The sequence below is a fragment of the Marmota marmota genome, unplaced genomic scaffold, assembly GCF_001458135.2.
Source record: "Marmota marmota marmota unplaced genomic scaffold, marMar, whole genome shotgun sequence".
Lineage (NCBI taxonomy): Eukaryota > Metazoa > Chordata > Mammalia > Rodentia > Sciuridae > Marmota > Marmota marmota.
This window is the reverse complement of record NW_026000205.1, coordinates 10,603,450-10,624,675: the sequence shown is the minus strand read 5'-3', so window position 1 is coordinate 10,624,675 and position 21,226 is coordinate 10,603,450. Positions and strand designations below refer to the sequence as shown.

Sequence of the window (21,226 nt, the reverse complement as noted above, 5' to 3'; positions counted from 1 at the left end):
CAGTCACAGCCACAGCGTCACAAAGCTCCCTCCTTATTCCTTCCCACAAAGAGGCGCAATCAATCGTGCGCGCGGGCGCACACAGTCGCTTTCCAGTTATCGCACACCTATAGGTACAGCTTTACATACGGCCACACATTTACAAGCATACCAAAGGGACTTAAATTAAAGCACGCCCACATAATACTTCTCACATCCGCACAAAGGGTGTTACAGCCACGCTGGGGGAAAATAAATAAATAAATAAGTATCACACCACTTCACAACAGATCATCTCGCATTCACCCAACAGGCTTTAAGGCTCGTTCTAAATCCCCGCCCCGGGCTGTAAACTCCATCTTTGGCCTCCCCAGGAACGCGTCGGCTTGCAACTGCAGACAACGGTTCAGACACTAAGGCTCGAGCGAGGAGGGGCAGGGGCCAAGGGCCCAGCGCCCTCTGGGAAATGTAGTTCGGAGCCGCGCCGCGAAAGACGTGAGGGCGCCAGGCTCGAGCCGTCCAGGGAGTTGCTACATCACCGAACTGCGCCTGGAAGACCCCAGGAGCCCCTTCTTAATGTTGGGCCACCCTGTCCGAGCTGCGCTTATTATTGGGACACCACTGCCCTCTCCCGGAGGTAAACGCAGGTAGAATTAGCTGAGTCCTGAGACTCGGTCTGCTTACACCCCGCCACCGGGGAGACAGTCCCACAAGCTCTGGCAGAAAGAGTTCGCGGAAAAGGCTACTCGAACCACCGAAACTAATGGGAAATGTAATCCACGGTTAAAAAAAAAAAAAAAAAAGGCAGACGACCCGCCAAAATCAGTTGGTCCTGGCGGGTTCAGAGCCCGGCGTGGCGGAGCCCAGGGGCCCTCTGGGAACGCTAACCCGCCTCAGGAGTGCGCAGGCGCAGAACTTCTGGCTCGCCATCGTCGTCTTTGTCTGCTGGTGAGTTTGGTTTCGGCCTGGTAGGACCTGGGTTTCTAAGTCCTGAACCCGGCCAGGGAGGCTTTAGGGGAGGGTTCGCAGCGCCTGCGAAGGGCCTGGGGAGGCAGAAGTGACAGATGTCGCCTCCTGTTACTTGCTGAGTTCAGAGCTTTTGCGGATGGGGGCAGGGGGGGCTGGAGGAATCTGGGATGTATTTGAGGGTGGGTGACCAAGGGTGTGAGGGTTAGTTTGGGGTTGCAGAGTTGGAAATAGTTCCAAGTTCGTGAGGATGAAAATTAACCGCTAATCCTCCCTATTCTCGTTTCTAAAACAATAAAGGTGCGCTTTTCTGGAAAATAAGAAAGGGAAAGGGCAAGGAACTAAGTTGGTAATTTTAAAAGTGTCATATAAAAACAGACCCATTGTGGAGTAGAAGATGAAATCAACATTACCTTTTTAAAAAAGAAAAAAATATTTCAGAATAATGTGCTGTTGGGTGCTTAGATTCCTAGTAAGAATTTCTTAATACTTTGGAGAAACTTTGGTAGACCTGCTTTGAGAAGTCTTGAATTAAGGAATAGCTTTAAAAGGTAGTTTGCACAGCACAGAATTGGAAAGCTAGTTGTCCTGCCTTTAGTGAAGAAAGGTCAAGGAACCTGTTTAAGACTCCCTAGTTTGTCACAAAGGGCAGGGAAGTCTTGAGTCCTAACCAGTTTTTCCCCATACCAAATAACCTATGTAAATGTAGTGAAACAAATTTTCTTCTACCCATAGTCTCAATTAAATGAAAAAGTACCAGGGTACAAAAACTCTTAAAGAAACAATAGTTTTGAAATATTAAAAAACTAGTAAAAGCTATAAAGAAGGCAGGTCTTATTTCTCCTTGTCCATCTGTTATTGGTGTTCCTACATTTTTGGCCTTGGTCATCTTTTTCACCTCAAAGTACTCAATCAGCAGCAACAATTCCAGTATTAGGGGTCCATTTTTATGCACAGGAATTTCAGAGTCTTTACATCCAAAATATTTTACTGATATCTGCCTCTTACAATCTGCCTCCATTCATTCTCCCTTTTGTATTCTCTGTTTCAGCACTCATAGCACTGTCAAGCCAGGTTTTAAGGCTCTCACCATCTGAGTAGGAGAAAAGCCTCTGAGTAAGTTTGACCTTTTTCTCCATCATAACCCATTAAAAACTGAAAATCAAGTTTTCTTCATAACATATACTAGATAAATGTATTTGCTGAATCAGTGAATGGGCATATAATTATGGGACACTTACTACATTTAATTTCTCCTAGGGTAAACTAACCTAATAAAACTTAGGCCTCTAAACTTTTTAAGAGCTCTGAGCTATGAATACTATCAGAATAATTTCCTTAATATTTTGTCCATATTGCTCAAGGTTGGTGACTTCACATTTATAAGAGAAATGTTGTTAATGGTACCCAAAAATTTGATTTCAATCAAGAGCAAGGCCTGGGGTGATACCTGCTTAATAAAACTTGTTGAGAGGGCTGTAGCTCAGTGGTAGAGTGCTTGCGTAGCACATGTGGGGCACTGGGTTTGATCCTCAGAACCACATAATAAATAAATAAATAAATAAATAAAGGTATTGTGTCCATTTATAACTAAAAATATGTATATTTTTTTAAAAACCTGTTGAGGTTGTGATTCTGAAGACTATGATAATTCAGACTCATAGTTTCTGAAAATAAGTTATCTTCTGTTTTCCTTATCTGAAATATGTAGAGCCTTGTTTTATATTATACAACTAGGGATTGAACCAGGGGTGCTTATCACTGAGCTACATATCCAGACTTTTTTACTTTTTATTTTGAAATAATGTCTAAGTTGCTGAAGGTCTCGCTGAGTTGCTAATCCTGACTTGGAATCCTCCTAAGTCGCTGGGATTATAGATGTGCACTACCATACCCCCAGCCCTTTTTATTTTTTGAGACAGGGACTCCCTAAATTGCCCATACTGGCCTTTAACTTGTTATCTTCCAGGTTCGTCCTCCCAAGTAGCTGGATTGCAGGCATGTGCCATCACACCCAGCATATGTGGAACTTTTTAAAATGGAATAATGGGTTTAGCCTGAGATGGAAATTATAAGTACTTTTAATATGTATACGTGCCCAAGCCTTATCATAATGTGTTAGTCAGCTTTCATTGCTGTGACTAAAATATTTGACAAGAATAACTTAGAGGAGGAGAAGTTTTATTTTAGTTCATGGTTTCAAAGGTTCAGTTCATGGTGGCCTTATTCTAATGATCTGGGCCCACGGTGAGGTAGAACATCATGGGGGAAGGGCATGGTAGAGGAAATCCTGCTCTGCCCTTGGCACCTAGGAAACAGGGCATGAGGAGCCGTGAGTGAAAAATATAATCCCTAAGGACAGTCTACCAGTGACCTATCTCTTCCAGCCACATCCCACATGCCTACAGTTAACTACCCAGTATAGTAATCCTTTCAAGTTATTAATCCATTGAGTGGATTAATTCACTGATTAGGCTACAGCTCTCATAATCTAATCATTTTACCTCTGAACATTTCTGCATTGTCTATCACAAGGGCTTATTGGGGGGAGTGGTCACTTCATAGCCAAACCATAGTAACCTTGTTATCTATTGCAGGCCAGATATTTCATGAATCTCCAGGAGCTGCATTCTCTTTATCTTTGAAAACCTTTGAGGATTTTAAGAACTCAGCTTGAATTCTAGCATGCTGCTTTGACTCCCAACCATAATCGCAGATTCTGTGTCACTTTGTCTCTTTACAAGTTTAAAGTCACCAGTTAAAACAAAAAGATCAATGGATGATCGAGAAGAAATATAAAGAGTTCTCTAGGTGAGTGAGAACCTGGCAGTTATGAATCAGATAAAGGCTCATTATAGTTATTCAGGGAGGGTTTCCAGATTCTTTGCTTCCTTTTGCTCGGATTCTAGAAGATTTGTTGCCTCTCTAACCTCTAATTTAGAGACTAGTCTCTCAATTATAGCCTTAATTTTATGATTTTTTTGTTGTTGTTGTTATTGAATTCAGGGGCACTCGACCACTGAGCCACATCCCCAGCCTCATTTTGTATTTTTATTTAGAGACAGGGTCTCATTTAGTTGCTTAGTGCCTCAAGTCTGGCTTTGAACTCACAATCCTCCTGTCTCAGCCTCTCCAGCCACTGGGATTACAAGCGTGCACCACCACCCGCGGCCAATTTTCTTGAGTTTTATAGCCTCTGTCATACTTGTTCTCCTTTCACTGACACTCTCCATTTTTCACTTTTCTTTGGTTACTTAGACTCATTTCCTTAAGCATTCAGTTCTTCAAAAACTAGTGTGTAGGGCTGGTTTGTGGCTCAGTGGTAGAGCACTCGCCTAGCACATGCGAGGCTCTGGGTTCAATCCTCAGCACCACATAAAAATAAATAAAATAGAGATGTCGTGTCCAACTATAACTAAAAAATAAATATTAAAAAAATAAAAAGTTATTGTGTCCATCTACAACTAAAAATATTTTTAATAAAAACTAGTGTGTAGATACTTTTCTTTACAATTTAACTGCTGTCTTTTTGCCCTCCTTTCACTGTTCAGTGCCTCAGAATTGAATTTTATCCCATTAGTTTCATTTCCTTTTGTCTTCCTACTTGGAGTCATTATAGTTTAACATTTCCTTGCTTCTTGACTTTTAATAATATTACAACTTTGGAACTTATTACTAATCCTACTAGATCATTTCTCTGCTACTTTTAAGAAGAAATAATATAATTCTTAAAATTTAATACATACACTTGATAGGAAGTTCAGAGTATGTCTCCTTATTTATAGCCCCTCGATTCTCTGTAAGTATAGAAGAAGGCTTCTAGGTAGAGCAGTGAGTGACCTGATTTATTGTGACAATATTACTGTGACTGCTCTGTTGAGAATTGTGAAGACATAAAAGCAAAAGTAGCAAGACCAATGAGGAACCTAGTAAATAATCTAGACAAGATATAATGTGGCTTAGGCCTTGGTGGTCCCAACAAGGAGGTGAGACATGGCCAGATTTGGGACATATTTTGAAGATACAGCCAAAAAGAAATGATAGTATAATGAGTGTGTGATCTGAGAAAAAGAGAAGTATGCCTGAGAAACTGGGAGATTAGGTTGCTATTTAAAGATAGAAGAATTCAGGAGCAATTGGTTCGGGGAAGTAAACTAAATACCTAGTAGACATCCAAATAGAGATGTTGAGAAGGAGTTAAATATGTGAATCAGTTGTTAAAGAGAGGTACAGATCACTAATTAACATTTGTTAGGCATCTCTGAGACATGGTGGGTAAAGCAGTGAGACAGGACTAATAAGTGTACTAATTATGTAAAGCTAAGTGACTACAATGAACCTTAACTATACTAGTTTAAGGAATGCAGGAGTTGATTTCTTGTCATATAACAGTCATGTGGTAAATTGTACAGATTTGTATGGTATCTTTGGTCTTTGAGGTCCTTTAAGGATTAGGGGTCCTTCTAGGTTGCCTAGTGAATAATTGTGATTAGAGCTGTTTTAACAATGCCATTTGTTTGTTTTTGTTTATTATTGTTTTTGGGGTTTTTTTGGTACTGAGGATTGAACCCAGGGGCACTTAACCACTGAGCTATATCCCCATCCCTTTTTATATTTTAGAGAGAGGGTCTCACAGAGTTGCTTAGGGCCTCTCTAACTTGCTGAGGCTGACTTTGAATTTACAGTCCTCCTTCCTCATCCTCCCAAGCTGCTGGGATTACAGGCGTGCACAACCGTGCCTGGCAACAGTGACAGTTGGAAAAGAGAGGACACACTGAGAACAGGGAGATAGCAAACTTTCTATAAAGAGCCAGACAATAAGTGTTTTAGACTTTGTAAGCCATGGGGTTACTGTTAAAACTACCCAGCTCAGGCATTGTAGCACTGAAGTAGTCATAGACAATAAGAAAATGAATGAATTTGGGTATGTTCTAGTAAAACTCTTTATAAAATAGGTAGTGTGGTTTCTTCCCCAACCCATTTTAATAGGTCATCATTTACACAGGATAAAATGAAGAGTTTGTTTTCCTTTAGAGCATTTTAATTGATATTTTGAAAATATTTTTTAAACCAGAAGAAAAATACTGTTGAAAGGACCATTTTACCTGGTACTCAGATAATGTTAGCTACTTCAGCCTTGTTACTTACAGTGTGAAAAATTCAGTTCTAATGTGTGTATGAAGGATGTTGATTGTAATGCCTATAACAATATGAGGGGCTTTAATTACAAAGGATAAGTAATCTTTTATTTTCTTATTAGGAATATAGTACATTAAGCCCTGATCTGTTGTATATCATATTTTCCCATATTAAGTAATTAGATATTTGGGAGGCTGAGGTAGGAGGATGATTGTAAGTTCTAAGCCAGCTATGAGATCCTGTCTCAAACTAAAAATGGCTGGGGTAATGTAGCTCAGTGATAGAGCACCTGTGGGTTAATTCCCAGCACAGCCCCCGCCCCTCAAAAAAAAGTAACTTGGGAAATTTAAAATCAATAGTAATATTATTACTATCTATTAAAACTTTAGTGAAGGAATTGATTGTGGCTCATAGGTAGAGCGCTTGTCTAGCATGCATAAGTTACTGGGTTCGATCCTCAGCACCATGAAAAAATAAAATAAAGGTATTGTGTCCATCCACAACTAAAAAATAAAAGTTGCTGGTGGGACTGCAAATTGGTGCAGCCAATTTGGAAAGCAGTATGGAGATTCCTTGGAAAGCTGGGAATGGAACCACCATTTGACCCAGCTATTCCCCTTCTTGGACTATACCCAAAAGACCTAAAAAGAGCATACTACAGGGACACAGCCACATCAATGTTTATAGCAGCATAATTCACAATAGCTAGAATGTGGAACCAACCTAGATGCCCTTCAATAGATGAATGGATTAAAAAATGTGGCATTTATACACAATGGAATATTACTCAGCACTAAAAAATAACAAGATCATGGCATTTGCAGGCAAATGGATGGCATTAGAGCAGATTATGCTAAGTGAAGTTAGCCAATCCCTAAAAAACAAATGCCGAATGTCTTCTCTGATATAAGGGGGGTGACTCAAAATGGGATAGGGAGGAAGAGCATGAGAAGAAGACTACCACTAAATAGGGAAGAGAGGTGGGAGGGAAAAAGAGGGAGAAGGGGAGTTGCATGGAAGATGGACGGAGAACCTCATTGTTATACAGAATACATATATGATGTTGTAATGAGAAAAAGAAAAAAAAAGTGTGTCACATTAGATTGGATAGAGAGAAAGGATGGGAGAGAAGGGGAGGAGTCGGGAGGATAGGAAGGGCAGCAGAATAGAATAGACAACATGATTGATGTATGTACATTCCATGTGTGTATTATATGTCAAAATACATTCTGCTGTCATGTATGACTAAAAAAAATAAAAATAAATCATATGGTTAAAAAATAAATAAATAAATTATGTAAAAAAAATAAAATAAAAGTTAAAAAAAATTTTTAGTGAAATTCACATGTTAAGTCATCTCTGCCTTAGGGTTAATGAAATATAATTGTCTCTGTTCTTTCTTTTTCTTTTTGTTTACATTTTCAGTTTTAGAGGTAATTTTTACTAGGTTTTTGCTTTTATTTTTTTTTCTCTTTTATTCTTTTATTCCTTTTTAAATTTTTCCCGAAGAATCAACTCATGAATTTTTTAAAATTTCTTTTTGTTAATTTTCTTTTTGTTGTTATTTCTTCTTTAAATATTGGAAAGATTTATTCTAAAGGTTCTTCTCTAAGCATTTGCTCAAATATGTTCCATAGTTTCTACTGTACTTTGTTTTCATGAGTAATATTTGTCATTATTTTGAAGTTTATTAAAATATCCTTTTTAGCCAAAGAGTTTGTTAAACTCTTTTTTTCTTTTTCTTTTAAATTTATATATAGTGCTAAGAATTGAACCTAGTGCCTCATACTTGCTAGACAAGTGCTCTAGCACTGAGCTACAACCACAGCCCAAACTTACTTTTATTTGAGATAGGGTCCCTCTACATTGCTGAGGTTCTAGTTAAGTCGCTGAGGCTGGTTTTGAATTTAACGTCCTCTTGTCTCAGCTTCCCAGATTGTTGGGATTTAAGGTACATGTGACTGCCCCTGGCTTAAATCATTAGATCTTTAAAAAAAAAAAAAAGTTTTAATTTTTGTTTTGTAATTGCTGTTACTTTTTTAGAGTATTTTGCCTGTCCTTTTTTAGAATTGACCTAGTCCATAAGCCCTTTTTATTGTATTTTAATATAGGGTCTCCCTGAGTTGCCCAAGCTGACCTCAGACTTGCAATCCTCCTGCTTGACTCAGCCTCCCAGATCACTGGGATTATAGGCATGAACCATTGGACTTGGCTTATTTTTCTTTATATTCTTATTTTTTATATGTTCTTATACATTTGATTTCATAAATTGAGAGAAATTGTTTTCTCCATTATTATTTTTTTTTTAACAGGGTGTAATGGTGTTGCTACCATTTGTGGTTTTTGTTTGTTTTTTTTTAAAGAGAGAGAATTTTAATATTTATTTTTTAGTTTTTCGGCGGACACAACATCTTTGTTTGTATGTGGTGCTGAGGATCGAACCCGGGCCGCACGCATGCCAGGCGAGCACGCTACCACTTGAGCCACATCCCCAGCCCCATTGTTTTCTCCATTATTAATGTGCTTTTGTATCTTATCTTTTTTATTTTATCTTCATTGTATATTATTTTCAGCATCTCTAATACATATTGTTTTAGATACGTGTCTTATGTAGCGAGAGGATAGGTGGATTTTGCAATATGAGGAATTGCTAAACACAGGCATGTAAATCATATTAAATACAGATTGTTTGGACCCCAACCTCAGATTTGTCTGACAGAAGAGATGTGGGATAGGGCCTGAGAATACTCTACATAGCTTATCATAGTGCTTTTTTATAGTCATATTTGCTCTAATTGCATTTATTGGCATGAACAATATGGCTGGTGTTGGTTCTTTTTGTTGTTATAATGCTGAGGATCAAACTCAGGGCCTCATGTATGCTAGGCAAGTACTCTACCATGGAGCATCATCCCCAGCCCAGTTCTTTTATAAATTGTGTTTTATATTCTGTCCCATATTTATCTTTATAGAATCTTTTGACTCTGCTTGTTTTGAACATGTCTTTTCTTCTGAAAAATCTGGAAAGCTTTCTGGGTTACCTACCTTTATTTTCATAAATTTTTTTAGACTTTTTAAAAATTTTTTAATTGTAGTTGGACACAATACCTTTATTTGTTTATTTTTATGTGGTGCTGAGGATTGAACCCAGGGCCTCGCCCGTGCTAGGCGAGCGCTCTACTGCTGAGCCTCAACCCCAGCCCCACATTTTTTTAGTCTTGATCCTTGATTTGTGGATTGAACTCAGGGCCTCAGAACCTCATCACACTAGGCAAACACTCTACACCGGGCCACATTCCAGCTAGCAATAGCTATTTACACTCCACTGGAGGTAATGGGGATATTAGTATATTTTCAATCTTTTCTCTACCACAGTTGATGATTATAATTATTGTTTTATTTTAAGTAATATCATTTGCACCTTTTTCATGGGTTTGACATGAGCTTCATAGGTGGACAGGAGCTTCTTTGTACCTTTACTTTTGGTTCATCTAATAAGGTTCTATTCTTCATTTAACCTTGAGCTGCTTCTTTTTTATTTATTTATTTATTTACTTACTTACTTACTTAGTGGTACTAGAATTAGACCTAGGAGTATTCAACCGCTGAGCTACATTCCCAGCTATTTTTATTTTTTGAGAGTCTCACTGAATTGCCCAGACTGTCCTCATAATCCTATTGTATCAGCCCCCCAAGTAACTAGCATTACTGTACCCCACTTTGAGCTTCATTTTTATTAAGACATTCCTATTGCTTCTAGCCCGAACTCTCCAGTTTCTGCTTCCCATCACATATCATAGCTTCTGAGCAACTTGGATCGTAATTGTATAATAACTTATATTCATATTGTCATTTTGATGTCTGCCACATACATGAAACTCAGAGAAAAGGCAGCATTTTATCCTTCCTGTCTGCAGTCTTGAGCATAAACTAGGTTATCATTAAATCATTCATGATTATTGTAGAGCACTAATGTAGAAGGATTTGCCTTTTCAACTTGAAATATAATTTACATAAAATAAGTCACCACCTTAAATATTTGATAAATTTTGCTAATTGTGTATAAACATACAACCAATGCTAAAATCAAGATATAGAACAGTTTTCCAAAGTGGCTATGCCATTTTTCATTATGACCAGCAATGTGAGAGTGTTGTGGTTGCTTTGCACTCTCACTTGGGTTGGCAGTCCTTTTAATTTTTTTTAATTGAGTGTGTATGTGCATTTTTTATTTATTTTTTATTCTAATTAATTGTACATGATAGTAGAATGCATTTTGACATTTTGTACACAGGTGGAGTACAACTTCTCATTCCTCAAGCTGTACATGGTTCAGAGTCACTCCAGTAGTGTAATCACACATATAGAGAGAGTAATAATGTCTGTCTCATTCTACCATCCTTCCTATCCCCACAGTCCCAACCCTCCCCTCACTCCCCTCACCACCGTCACCACAAACAAAAGTTCTTTCATTCTTTCTCTTCTGTTAGATTGATTCCCAAGTTTAGTTTTTTTTTGTTGTTGTTGTTTTGAGGCTCTTATGATGGGGTGGTTTTCCTAATTTCTCTTTCAGTAGATTCATCGCTTATGTATAGAAATGCATTTGCTTTATGGGTATTAATTTTTATATCCTGCTACTTTACTGAATTCATTTATTAGTTCTAGAAGTTTTCTGGTAGATGTTTTTGGTCTTCTAAATATAGAATCATGTCATCTGAAAATAGTGATAGTTTGAGTTCTTTTCCTATAAGTGTCCCTTTAATTTCATTTGTCTGTCTGATTGCTCTAGCTAGAGTTTCAAGGACTGTGTTGAATAGAAGTGGTGAAAAAGGACATCCCTGTCTTGCCAGTTTTTAGAGAGAATGCTTTCAACTTTTCTCCATTTAGAATGATGTTGGCCACGGGCTTATCGTAGATAGCTTTTACAATATTGACATATGTTCCTACTATCCCTAGTTTCTCTGGTATTTTGAACATGAAGAGGTGTTGTATTTTGTCAAATGCTTTCTCTGCATCTATTGAGATAATCATGTGATTCTTGTCTTTAAGTCTACTGATATGATATATTACGTTTATTGATTTCCATATGTTGAACTAACCTTGCATCCCTAGGATGAATCCCTTTTGATCATAGTACACTATCTTTTTAATGTTTTTGTATGCAATTTGCCAGAATATTTTTTTTTTTTTTTTTTTTGGTACCAGGGATTGAAATCAGGGCACTCAATCACTGAGCCACATCCCCATCCCTATTTTGTATTTTATTTAAAGACAGTGTCTCACTGAGTTTCTTAGCGCCTTGCTTTTGCTGAGACTGGCTTTGAAATCGCAATCTTCCTGCCTCAGCCTCCCGAGCCACTGGGATTACAGGTATGTGTCACCACATGGGCCTTTATTAAGAATTTTTGGGGGGCTGGGGATGTGACTCAAGTGGTAGCATGCTCGCCTAGCATGCATGAGGCACTGGGTTCGATTCTCAGTACCACATAAAAATAAAATAAAGATATTGTGTCCACCTAAAACTAAAAAATAAAAAAAAAAAATGGGGCTGGGATTGTGGCTCAGCCGTAGAACGCTCGCCTAGCACTGGCAGAACCCGGGTTCGTTCCTCAGCACCACATAAAAAATAAAGGCATTGTGTTGTGACCATCTACACCTAAAACATAAATTTTTTGTTTTTTAAAAAGAATTTTGGGGTCTATGTTCTTCAGGGATATTGGTCTGAAGTTTTCTTGATGTGTCTTTGGTTTTGGCATCAGGGTAATACTAGCTTCATAGAATGAGTTTGGAAGGGTTCCTTCTTTTTCTATTTCTAATTTGAGAAGTATCAGTATTTATTCTCCTCTGAAGGTCGTGTACAACTTGGCTGAGAATCCATCTGGTCCCAGGCTTTTCTTGATTGGGAGGCTTTTCATGGTGTCTTCTGTTTCCATGTTTGAAATTGATCTGTTCAAATTGTGTATGTCCTCCTGATTCAGTTTGGGCAAATCATATGCCTCTAGAAATTTTGTCCGTGTATTTGAGATTTTCTATTTTACTATTTTATTTGAGATTTTCTATTTTACTATGTAAATTTTCAAAGTAGTTTCTAATTATCTTCTGTATTTCAGTAGTGTCTGTCATGATATTTCCTTTTTCATCACAAATTTTAGCAATTTGAGTTTTCTCTCTCCTTTTCCTTAGGGTGGCCAAGCATTTATCAATTTTATTAATTTTTTTAACAAACCAGCTTTTTTGTGTGTGTTAATTTTTTCAATTGTTTCTTTTATTTCAATTTCATTGATTTCAGCCCTGATTTTGATTATTTCCTTGCCTTCTACTTTTGGAATTGTTTTGTTCTTCTTTTTCTAAGGCTTTAAGATGAAATATCAGGTTGTTTATTTGTTGACTTTTTCTTCCTTTTTTTAATCTCCTCCCTGATGTCTTCTGTTATCCATGCGTCATTCAGTAGCTATTGTTTGGTCTCCAGGTGTTGAAGTAGCTTCTATTTTTTATTTTATCATTGATTTCTAATTTTATTCCATTATGGTCTGATAGAATACAGTATAGAATCTCTGTTTTTTTATATTTGCTAAGACTTGCTTTGTGGAATAACATGGTTTATTTTAGAGAAGGATCTATTCACTGCTAAGAAAAAAATATATTCACTTGTTGATGAATGAAGTATTCTATATATGCTGGTTAAGTCTAAATTATTGGTTGTATTATTGAGTTCTATTGTGTCTTTATTTTTTGTTTGGAAGATCTATCCAGTGGTGAAAGAGGTATGTTAAAGTCACCCAGTATTATTGTGTTTTGGTATATTTTCTTAAAATTGGAGGAGGGTTTGTTTGATATATATGGATGCTGCATTGTTTGGGGGATCTATATTTATTATTATTGTGTCTTGTTGATGTATGATTCCCTAAGCAGTATGAATTGACCTTCTTTATCCCTTCTGACTAACTTTGGTTTGAAGTCTGCTTTATCTGATATGCACATGGAAACTCCTGCTTGTTTACATGGTCCATGTGAGTGATTGAGTGATGTGTTTTTTCCCATCCTTTTCCTAAGCAATGAGTCTGTTGAAGGCAGCATATTGTTGGGTCTTTTTTTTTTTTTTTTAAATCCAATATGCCAGTCTATGTCTTTTAACTAATGAGTTTAGGCCATTAACATTCAGGTTTATTATTGAAATATGGTTTGTATTCCCGGTCATTTTGGTTTTGTTTTTTTTTTTTAAACTTGGTTTCTTCTTTGATTGGCTTTTCCTTTAGTGTAGCTCTTCCCTTTGCTGATGTTCCTCATTGTTTTTCATTTCCTCCTCATGGAATATTTGGCTGAGAATGTTCTGCAGTGCAGGCTTTCTTTTTGTAAATTCTTTTAAATTTTGTTTATTGCTTTGCTCCCCTTCCTCCATGCAGCCAGCCAGGGTTGGTTTGTGTATTTTTCAAGATTAAAGTTTTCCCAACTTATGGCTTGCCCTTTCATTTTCTTCACTGTTTTTGAGGAACATTAGTTTTGTTGTTGTTGTTTTGTAATGTTCTTCCATCTTTTTCTTTTATTTGTTCTAATTAGTTATACATGACAGTAGAGTGCATTTTGATTCATAGTACATAAATGGAGTGTAACTTTTTTGAGAGGGAGAGAGAGAATTTTTTAATATTTATTTATTCTTTTTAGTTTTCGGTGAACACAACATCTTTAGTTTTACTTTTTTTTATATGGTGCTGAGGATCGAACCCAGCGCCCTGCGCATGCCAGGCGAGCACTCTACCGCTTGAGCCACATCCCCAGCCTGGAGTGTAATTTCTTATTCGTCTGGTTGTACATGATGTAGAGTTGTACAGGTCGTGTAATCGTATATGCATTAGGGTAATAATGTCCAATTCATTCTACTATCATTCCTACCCCCATACCTCTGCCCCTCCCTTCATTTAGCTCTGAATTAGACCAAAATACCTCTGTTCTTCCCTGCCCCCATTGTGAATTAGCATCTGCATATCAGAGAAAACATTTAGCCTTTGGTTCTTGGGATTGGCTTATATCGCTTAGTATAATATTCTCCAGTTCTATCCGTTTACCAGCAAATGCTATAATTTCATTCTTCAAGGCTGAATAATATTCTATTGTGTATATATACCTCAGGTTTTGGGGGGGTGATATTTATTTTTTAGTTGTAGTTGGACACATTGCCTTTATTTTGTTTATTTTTATGTAGTGCTGAGGATTGAACCCAGGGCCTTACACAGGTTAGGCGAGTACTCTACTACTGAACCACAACCCCAGCCCTATACTTCAGTTTCTTTATCCATTCATCTGTTAAAAGGCACCATAGGTTGGTTCCATAGTTTAGCTATTGTGAATTGAGCTGCTATAAACATTGATGTGGCTGCCTCACTATAGTATGCTGATTTTAAGTCCTTTGGGTATAAACCTAGGAGTGGGTCAAATGGTGGTTCTATTCCAAGTTTTCTTAGGAATCTCCATATTGCCTTCCATAGTGGTTGCACCAATTTGCAGTCCCACCACCAATGTATGAGTGTACCTTTTTCCCCATGTCCTCGCCAACATTTATTGTTGCTTGTAATTCAGGAGCATTAGTTTTGAACTTTTGATGAAATCTATCATTTTTTTTCTTTTACTTTAATAGTTGTAGTGTTTTAGATCCATGATTTGTTTTAAATGAATTTTCACTTATGATATGTGAATGGGTTGAGGCCATTTTTTTCTCTAAATTATGAAAGTTAAAGCATTAATATGAGTGACAGTGCATTTACCAGACTCAGTTCTTAATATGGTTCATGAGAAAATAAGCATAAAATTCTGACAGAAAGATCGGGATGATGTTGAAGAATGAAAAACAAATGTTTTGGGAGAGAGCAAGAAAAAGGCTCTTTACAGAAGAGTTGGGTATCCGTATATCAGGCCTGCTGAAAGCAAACAGATGAAAACAGAAATTGATGCTAATGACAGTTTTTACACAGAAATGATAATATTGATAATTAAAACACTATAGTAACCAGGTTTAAATGCAAAAATAGTTTTTTGGGTCTATTTCTTTGGTGAGGGTAGATCATCAATTATATATATACTATGTTGATTAGCACATGTGAGCCTCAAATTGCAACTACATAAAAAAAAAAAGCACAGTCTCTAGATATACAGTTATAGATGGGTTCAATTTCAAGGTCTTCAAGTCCAACTCTGTAGGTATAATGAGTAGGAGCTTTAAAGTCAACTGGGATTACAGTGCCCAGCCAAGGTAGATTCCTTTTAAATGGAATGTTCTTTGTACTTAGTGGGCCTGTTCAATACATAGATTCACTCTGTAATTCTAAAAGATTTTCTTGTATTCTTTGAAAATTTCCTGCATTCATTTAAATTTTTTTTTAAATTATAGATGGACACAATACCTTTATTTTATTTTATTTATATGTAGTGCTGAGAATTGAACCCAGTGTCTTATACATGCTAGGCAAGCGCTCTACCACTGAGCCACAATCCCAGCCCCCTGCATTCATTTTTGTTCAAATGTCCTTTCTACTCTTAATAGTTGTTGGACCATCCAATCATTACTCTCTTTATTCCTTTCATTACAGAGCTGGGCCTTCCATGAAATTGAGGCAGTGTAATGGCCCCTCTTCAAACCTTGATTTTTGCAAGTATGCCAGAAAGATTTCAGACATATCACTCAGTGTAACAGGCATGGTTCTTTAGAAGGGATAGGAAAGGGAGCTGGGTGTGGTGGTGCACACCTGTAATCACAGCAACTCAGAAGGCTAAGGCAGAAGGATTGTTAGTTTGAGGCCAGCCTCAGCAAAGAGGCCCTAAGCAATTTAGTGAAACTCTATCTCAAAATAAAAAGTAAAAAAAAGGGGGGGGGCTGTGTATACAGCTCAGTTGTAAAGTGCCCCTGGGTTCAATCCCAAGTATTTTCTCCCTCCTCTCACAATAAAAAGGCTCCCCAGAGTTAACATATCCTGCCCACTTAAGCTAGACAGGGCTGTAGGTAAATTGCTTTTCAAAGTGAAAGCATAACCAGGCATGGGTGGTGCACACCTGTAATCCCAGCAGCTGGAGAGACTGAGGCAAAGAGATTGTCAAGTTCAAAGCCAGCCTTGACAACTGAATGAGAACCTAAGCAATTTCTCAAGACCCTGTCTCAAATGCAATAGGTGGGGCCTGGAGATGAAGCTTTAGTGATAAAGTGTCCCTTGGTTCATTTCCCAGTACTCCCCCCATCACCAAAAAAGCAAAAATATTTGGGGGCGGGGTCAGCACAGTGGGCCCAGTTTGTAGAATTATTCCCTTAACCTCATATCATGCTCCCATCACTCATGTCTATCTATCCCTATTACTTTCTGCCTTTTCTTCCATTCTTTCTCTTTTTATTCCAGGAGATTTCCTAAGCTTTTTTTTTTCCAATGCATTAAACTTTTAAAGTTAATTTCCAAAGGCACTTCTTTTTAGAACCCTGTTAATATTTCATTGCTATAATAATCTTCTTTTGCTTCTCTTGGCTTTTTGTGATATGAATTGTAATGTTTAATTTTTTCAGTATTGAGGACTGAATCCAGGGCCTCATGCATGCTAGGCAAGAGCTCTGTCACTGAGCTACATAGCCCAATTATATTGTGAGCTTCACTGTGCAGCAATCAGTTAGGAATCTAGGTGTTGTTTTATGTTTTTGTTTTTTTAATTTAAAATAACTTTTCCCCCCAGGGGGCTGAGATTGTGGCTCAGTGGTAGAACGTTTGCCTAGCACGTGCGGGGCCCTGGGTTTGATCCTCAGCATCACATAAAAATAAATTAAAAAATAAAATTATAAAAAAAAATTTTATTGTTTTTTAGACATTGATGGACCTTTATTTTATTCATTTATTTATATGTGATGCTGAGAATCAGACCCAGGGCCCCACACATGCTAGGCAAGTGCTCTACCCCTGAGCCACAAACCCCCAATCCCTCTAGGGTTTTTTTTTTTTTATATATATATATATATTTCTCCAAATAGTGTCTATAAGTATTCTCATGGATGATTCTTCTTTTTAAATTATTTTGTTGGGGTTTCATTAGTTGTAGTTGGACTTAATGCCTTTATTTTTTTTTATTTACTTATTTTTGAATATTTTTTTAGTTTTTTTTTTTAAGACAGAGAGGAGAGAGTTTTTTTTTCTTTTAAGAGAGAGAGAGGAGAGAGAGAGAGAATTTTTTAATATTTATTTTTTAGTTTTCGGCGGACACAACATCTTTGTTTGTATGTGGTGCTGAGGATCGAACCCAGGCCTCACGCATGCCAGGTGAGCGTGCTACCGCTTGAGCCACATCCCCAGCCCTTTTTTAGTTGTTGATAGACCTTTATTTTATTTACTTATTTATATATGGTACTGAGAATCGAACCCAGTGTCATCTCACACATGCTAGGCAAGCACTCTACAGCTGAGCCACAACTTCAGCCCCTATTTTATTTATTTTTTATGTGTTGCTGAGGGTCGAACCCAGTGCCTCATGCATGCTAGGCAAACACTCTACTGCTGAGCCATAACCCCAACCTTGGATTATCCTTTTTTCAGAAAAGAATCCATTCATCTGTAGATACCTGGCAACCACCAACGTTGTGGGAATCCAGCCTATTCTATATGTAAACATTTACTCGTCCCCTTGAGTTGTAGTTCTCCATTTCCTTTCCTTCTAGAATTCCCCAATACTTTGTTCACTTCGGGGTCTCAAGCTTTTAGTTTTTGTATTTGCCTACCTTCACCTTTTTTTTTTTTTAATTTTAGTGGAATTTCATTAAGATGTAGAAATAAATGCCTTATTTATATTCTCTCTGTTCATTTTATGTTTTGCTCTTATCCTACATTCTTCCAATCTTCTATTTGCCCTTCATTATAAGCCTAGTTTTTACATTTTCTCTTATTTTACTGTTCATGGTGTGTGTAGGGTTACATTTAAAAGTAAAGATGTATATACCTATGAATGTTATATGTGTTTGAACTTTTATACTGATGACTACTCTGGAATAGTCTATTTTAAAAGCACTTTTCTAAAATTATATTAATGATTGTGGGAAAATTCACTATGCTTTCACTTTGAAAAGCAATTTACCTAGTTAGTGATGTTATTGATAATGATAAGCTAATTTATTAGATGCTTACTACATGCTAGGCACAGGCACTTGTTAACTGTTTTTCCATGATGATTTTTTTTTTTTTTTTAGAATAAACCTGAGAAGTTTATAAACAAATAAAGATACAACGTGAAAGACTTGAGAGTGAAGTCTCATTGTTCTCTGTGAAAATATAGACTGAGGAAACAAAATAGTGTTTCCTTGGAGCACAGCATTGATTCTTCAAGACTACACTTCTGTGTATGGGACTCAGTTTAAGAATTTGAAACATAATTTATGCTTAAATATGCAAGAAGCAGTATAAGAAAGAACCATTGACTTAGGGTTGTGGCTCAGTTGTAGAGTGCTTGCCTAGCATGCATGAGGCACTGGGTTCAATCCTCAGCAACACATAAAAATAAAATAAAAATATGGTATCCTCCTAAAACTAAAAAAAAAAAGAAAGAAAGAAAGAACCATTAATACAAAGAGAATGCTATATATCTCATTCCTTTTTATAATCATCTCATCTCAGGATATATCAGTGTGAGAAAAATCTCCCATCATTAGCTCAAATTTGTTAGATACCTGAGAATACTGAAAAGAAATCACACAAGTTTAGTGAAACGTGGAAAAGCTTTCATCCTTACTGCATTTCAGTAGCTACAAGGAAAAAGGGAAACCTAGGAGAATTGTCCTGTTCATGACAGGAATGTTGGAAAGTCTTCAGCCTGATTCAGATCTACTTCAGCATGATGAAATTCATACTGATCAGAAACCTTACGAGTGTAAAAAAAACTTTAGCCTGAAAGAAAACTTGATAGAGCAAAGGAACATGCATACTGGAGAAAAATCACATGAATGTACTGAATGTGGTAAAGTGTTCTCTCGGGTCTCATCACTTACTCTACATTTGAAAAGTCATACAGGAAAGAAATCCTATAAGTGTAATAAGTGTGGAAAAGCCTTTGGCCAAAAGAGAAACTTCCTTTCTCATCAGAAACATCATACTGGAGAGAAATCTTATGAAAGTAGGAAAACTTCTATTAAGATGCCAATCCTCATTAAACACCAGAGAAATCATTCAGGAAACAAACCATATGCATGTAAGGAATGTGGCAAAGCTTTTAATGGAAAATCATATCTCAGTGAGCATGAGAAAATTCATACTGGAGAAAAACCTTTTGAATGTAATCAATGTGGAAGGGCCTTCAGCCAGAAGCAGTACCTCATTAAACATCAGAACATCCATAGTGGAAAGAAACCCTTTAAATGTAATGAGTGTGGGAAAGCCTTTAGCCAGAAGGAAAACCTCATTATCCATCAGAGAATACATACTGGAGAGAAACCTTATGAATGTAAAGGGTGTGGGAAAGCTTTCATTCAGAAGTCAAGCCTCATTAGACACCAGAGAAGTCATACCGGAGAGAAACCATACAGTTGTAAGGAATGTGGAAAAGCCTTCAGTGGCAAATCAAATCTCACTGAGCATGAGAAAATTCATATTGGAGAGAAACCCTATAAATGTAATGAATGTGGAACAATCTTCAGGCAGAAGCAATACCTCATTAAACATCACAATATTCATACGGGAGAGAAACCCTATGAATGTAATAAATGTGGAAAAGCCTTTTCTCGAATCACATCACTTATTGTACATGTGAGAATCCATACAGGTGATAAACCATATGAATGTAAAATATGTGGGAAAGCCTTCTGTCAAAGCTCATCTCTTACTGTACATATGAGAAGCCACACAGGTGAGAAACCCTATGGTTGCAATGAATGTGGGAAAGCCTTTTCTCAGTTCTCAACTCTTGCTCTACACATGCGAATCCATACTGGTGAAAAACCTTATCAATGTAGCGAATGTGGGAAATCTTTCAGCCAGAAGTCACATCACATTAGACACCAGAGAATTCATACTCATTAAAGCTCTATGAAGGCCTTGGATATAGAAAAAACTCCATCAGAATTATACTTAATAATATCAAAAAACTCATTTTACATTAAAGTGACACAAAATGTGGGAAATCCTGCAGCAACTCAAAATACAAAGATGTTTAATAAGAAGTAGCCAGGGCAAAAAGCTTCCACAATAAATATTATTGTACTTTTATGAGCATTCTTGTTGAGTTAGAATCCAGTTATGGAGACCAACTAGCATGTTTCTGGGAGTCCTATGAGATACATTAAGACAACTATATGAGAGAAAAGGACTTGAAATTGAGAGACAGTTATTTTTTTGTTATGTGCTTTGCTATATGTGTACTTTGTAAAACTAATCATCAAAGTATTTGGTGTTGATGCAGTTGTAGAAAATTGAGGTTGGGGCAGAGTACTGAATCCATTAAGCCTGAATTTGTGGGTAATTGGTCATTCATAAAGGTGGCATCCCAAATTTAGGGATTATTTTTAAAATGATCTCAGGGTAATTGATTTCTTCATTTGGAAAAATAAGCGACCTCTGTCATTATTCATTAAAATATTTATTTATTATGAAATCCAAAACTATTGAATGCTGGAATGCAAAAAGCAAAACAATAATATAAATTTTATACAAGAGTGTTTTTAAAACCTTAGGGTAGGAAAGAATTTCTAAATTATATTCCAGAAGAATCAACAATTCTACTTTTAAATATATATACATATACCCAAAACACTAACACATGTACACAGGGAGTATAATGTGTCTGTTCATTGCAGCATGAAAAATGGTAGCCAGAAATCGGAAACAGATGTCTGTTGCTTGTGAAATAGATATATAAAATGTGATAGTCATAGAGTAGAATACTCTCTAGCAGTCAAGTACAAATTAAATTTGTATGTATATTATACAGAATGAAGAAAACTGAAGTGATGAATATATTGTAGAGATACCCTTGTGAATCTAAATAAAATCAACACTAACCAACCCCTGTACCTTAAGCGTTGGTTATAGATAAATGCTTTTTTGTGAAACTTTTTTTTTCCTGTACCAGGAATTGATCCAAGGGGCATTTAACTACTGAGTCATATCCCCAGCCCTTTTCTGTATTTTGAGATATGGTC

The 21,226-nt window shown here is 36.9% G+C and overlaps 1 protein-coding gene across 2 annotated transcripts; it reads left to right on the top strand.

Moving 5' to 3' along the window:
* Nucleotides 1-480: 480 nt before the first annotated feature.
* On the top strand, nt 481-20,674 carry Znf260 (zinc finger protein 260). Of its 2 annotated transcripts, XM_048791178.1 has the most exons (4): nt 481-927; nt 1,997-2,061; nt 3,543-3,756; nt 18,287-20,674. In XM_048791178.1, the coding sequence occupies exon 4, from the start codon at nt 18,879-18,881 to the stop codon at nt 20,106-20,108; it is 1,230 nt and encodes a 409-aa protein (XP_048647135.1). In that variant the 5' UTR covers nt 481-927; nt 1,997-2,061; nt 3,543-3,756; nt 18,287-18,878; the 3' UTR covers nt 20,109-20,674. The 2 variants fall into 2 exon arrangements, with proteins under 2 accessions (XP_048647135.1, XP_015352677.1); XM_015497191.2 differs by lacking the exon at nt 3,543-3,756.
* Nucleotides 20,675-21,226: the final 552 nt, after the last annotated feature.

Bases quoted from the DNA above. Each gene is read 5' to 3' on its own strand.
- Znf260 (XM_015497191.2), top strand. From the start codon at position 18,879: ATGACAGGAATGTTGGAAAGTCTTCAGCCTGATTCAGATCTACTTCAG.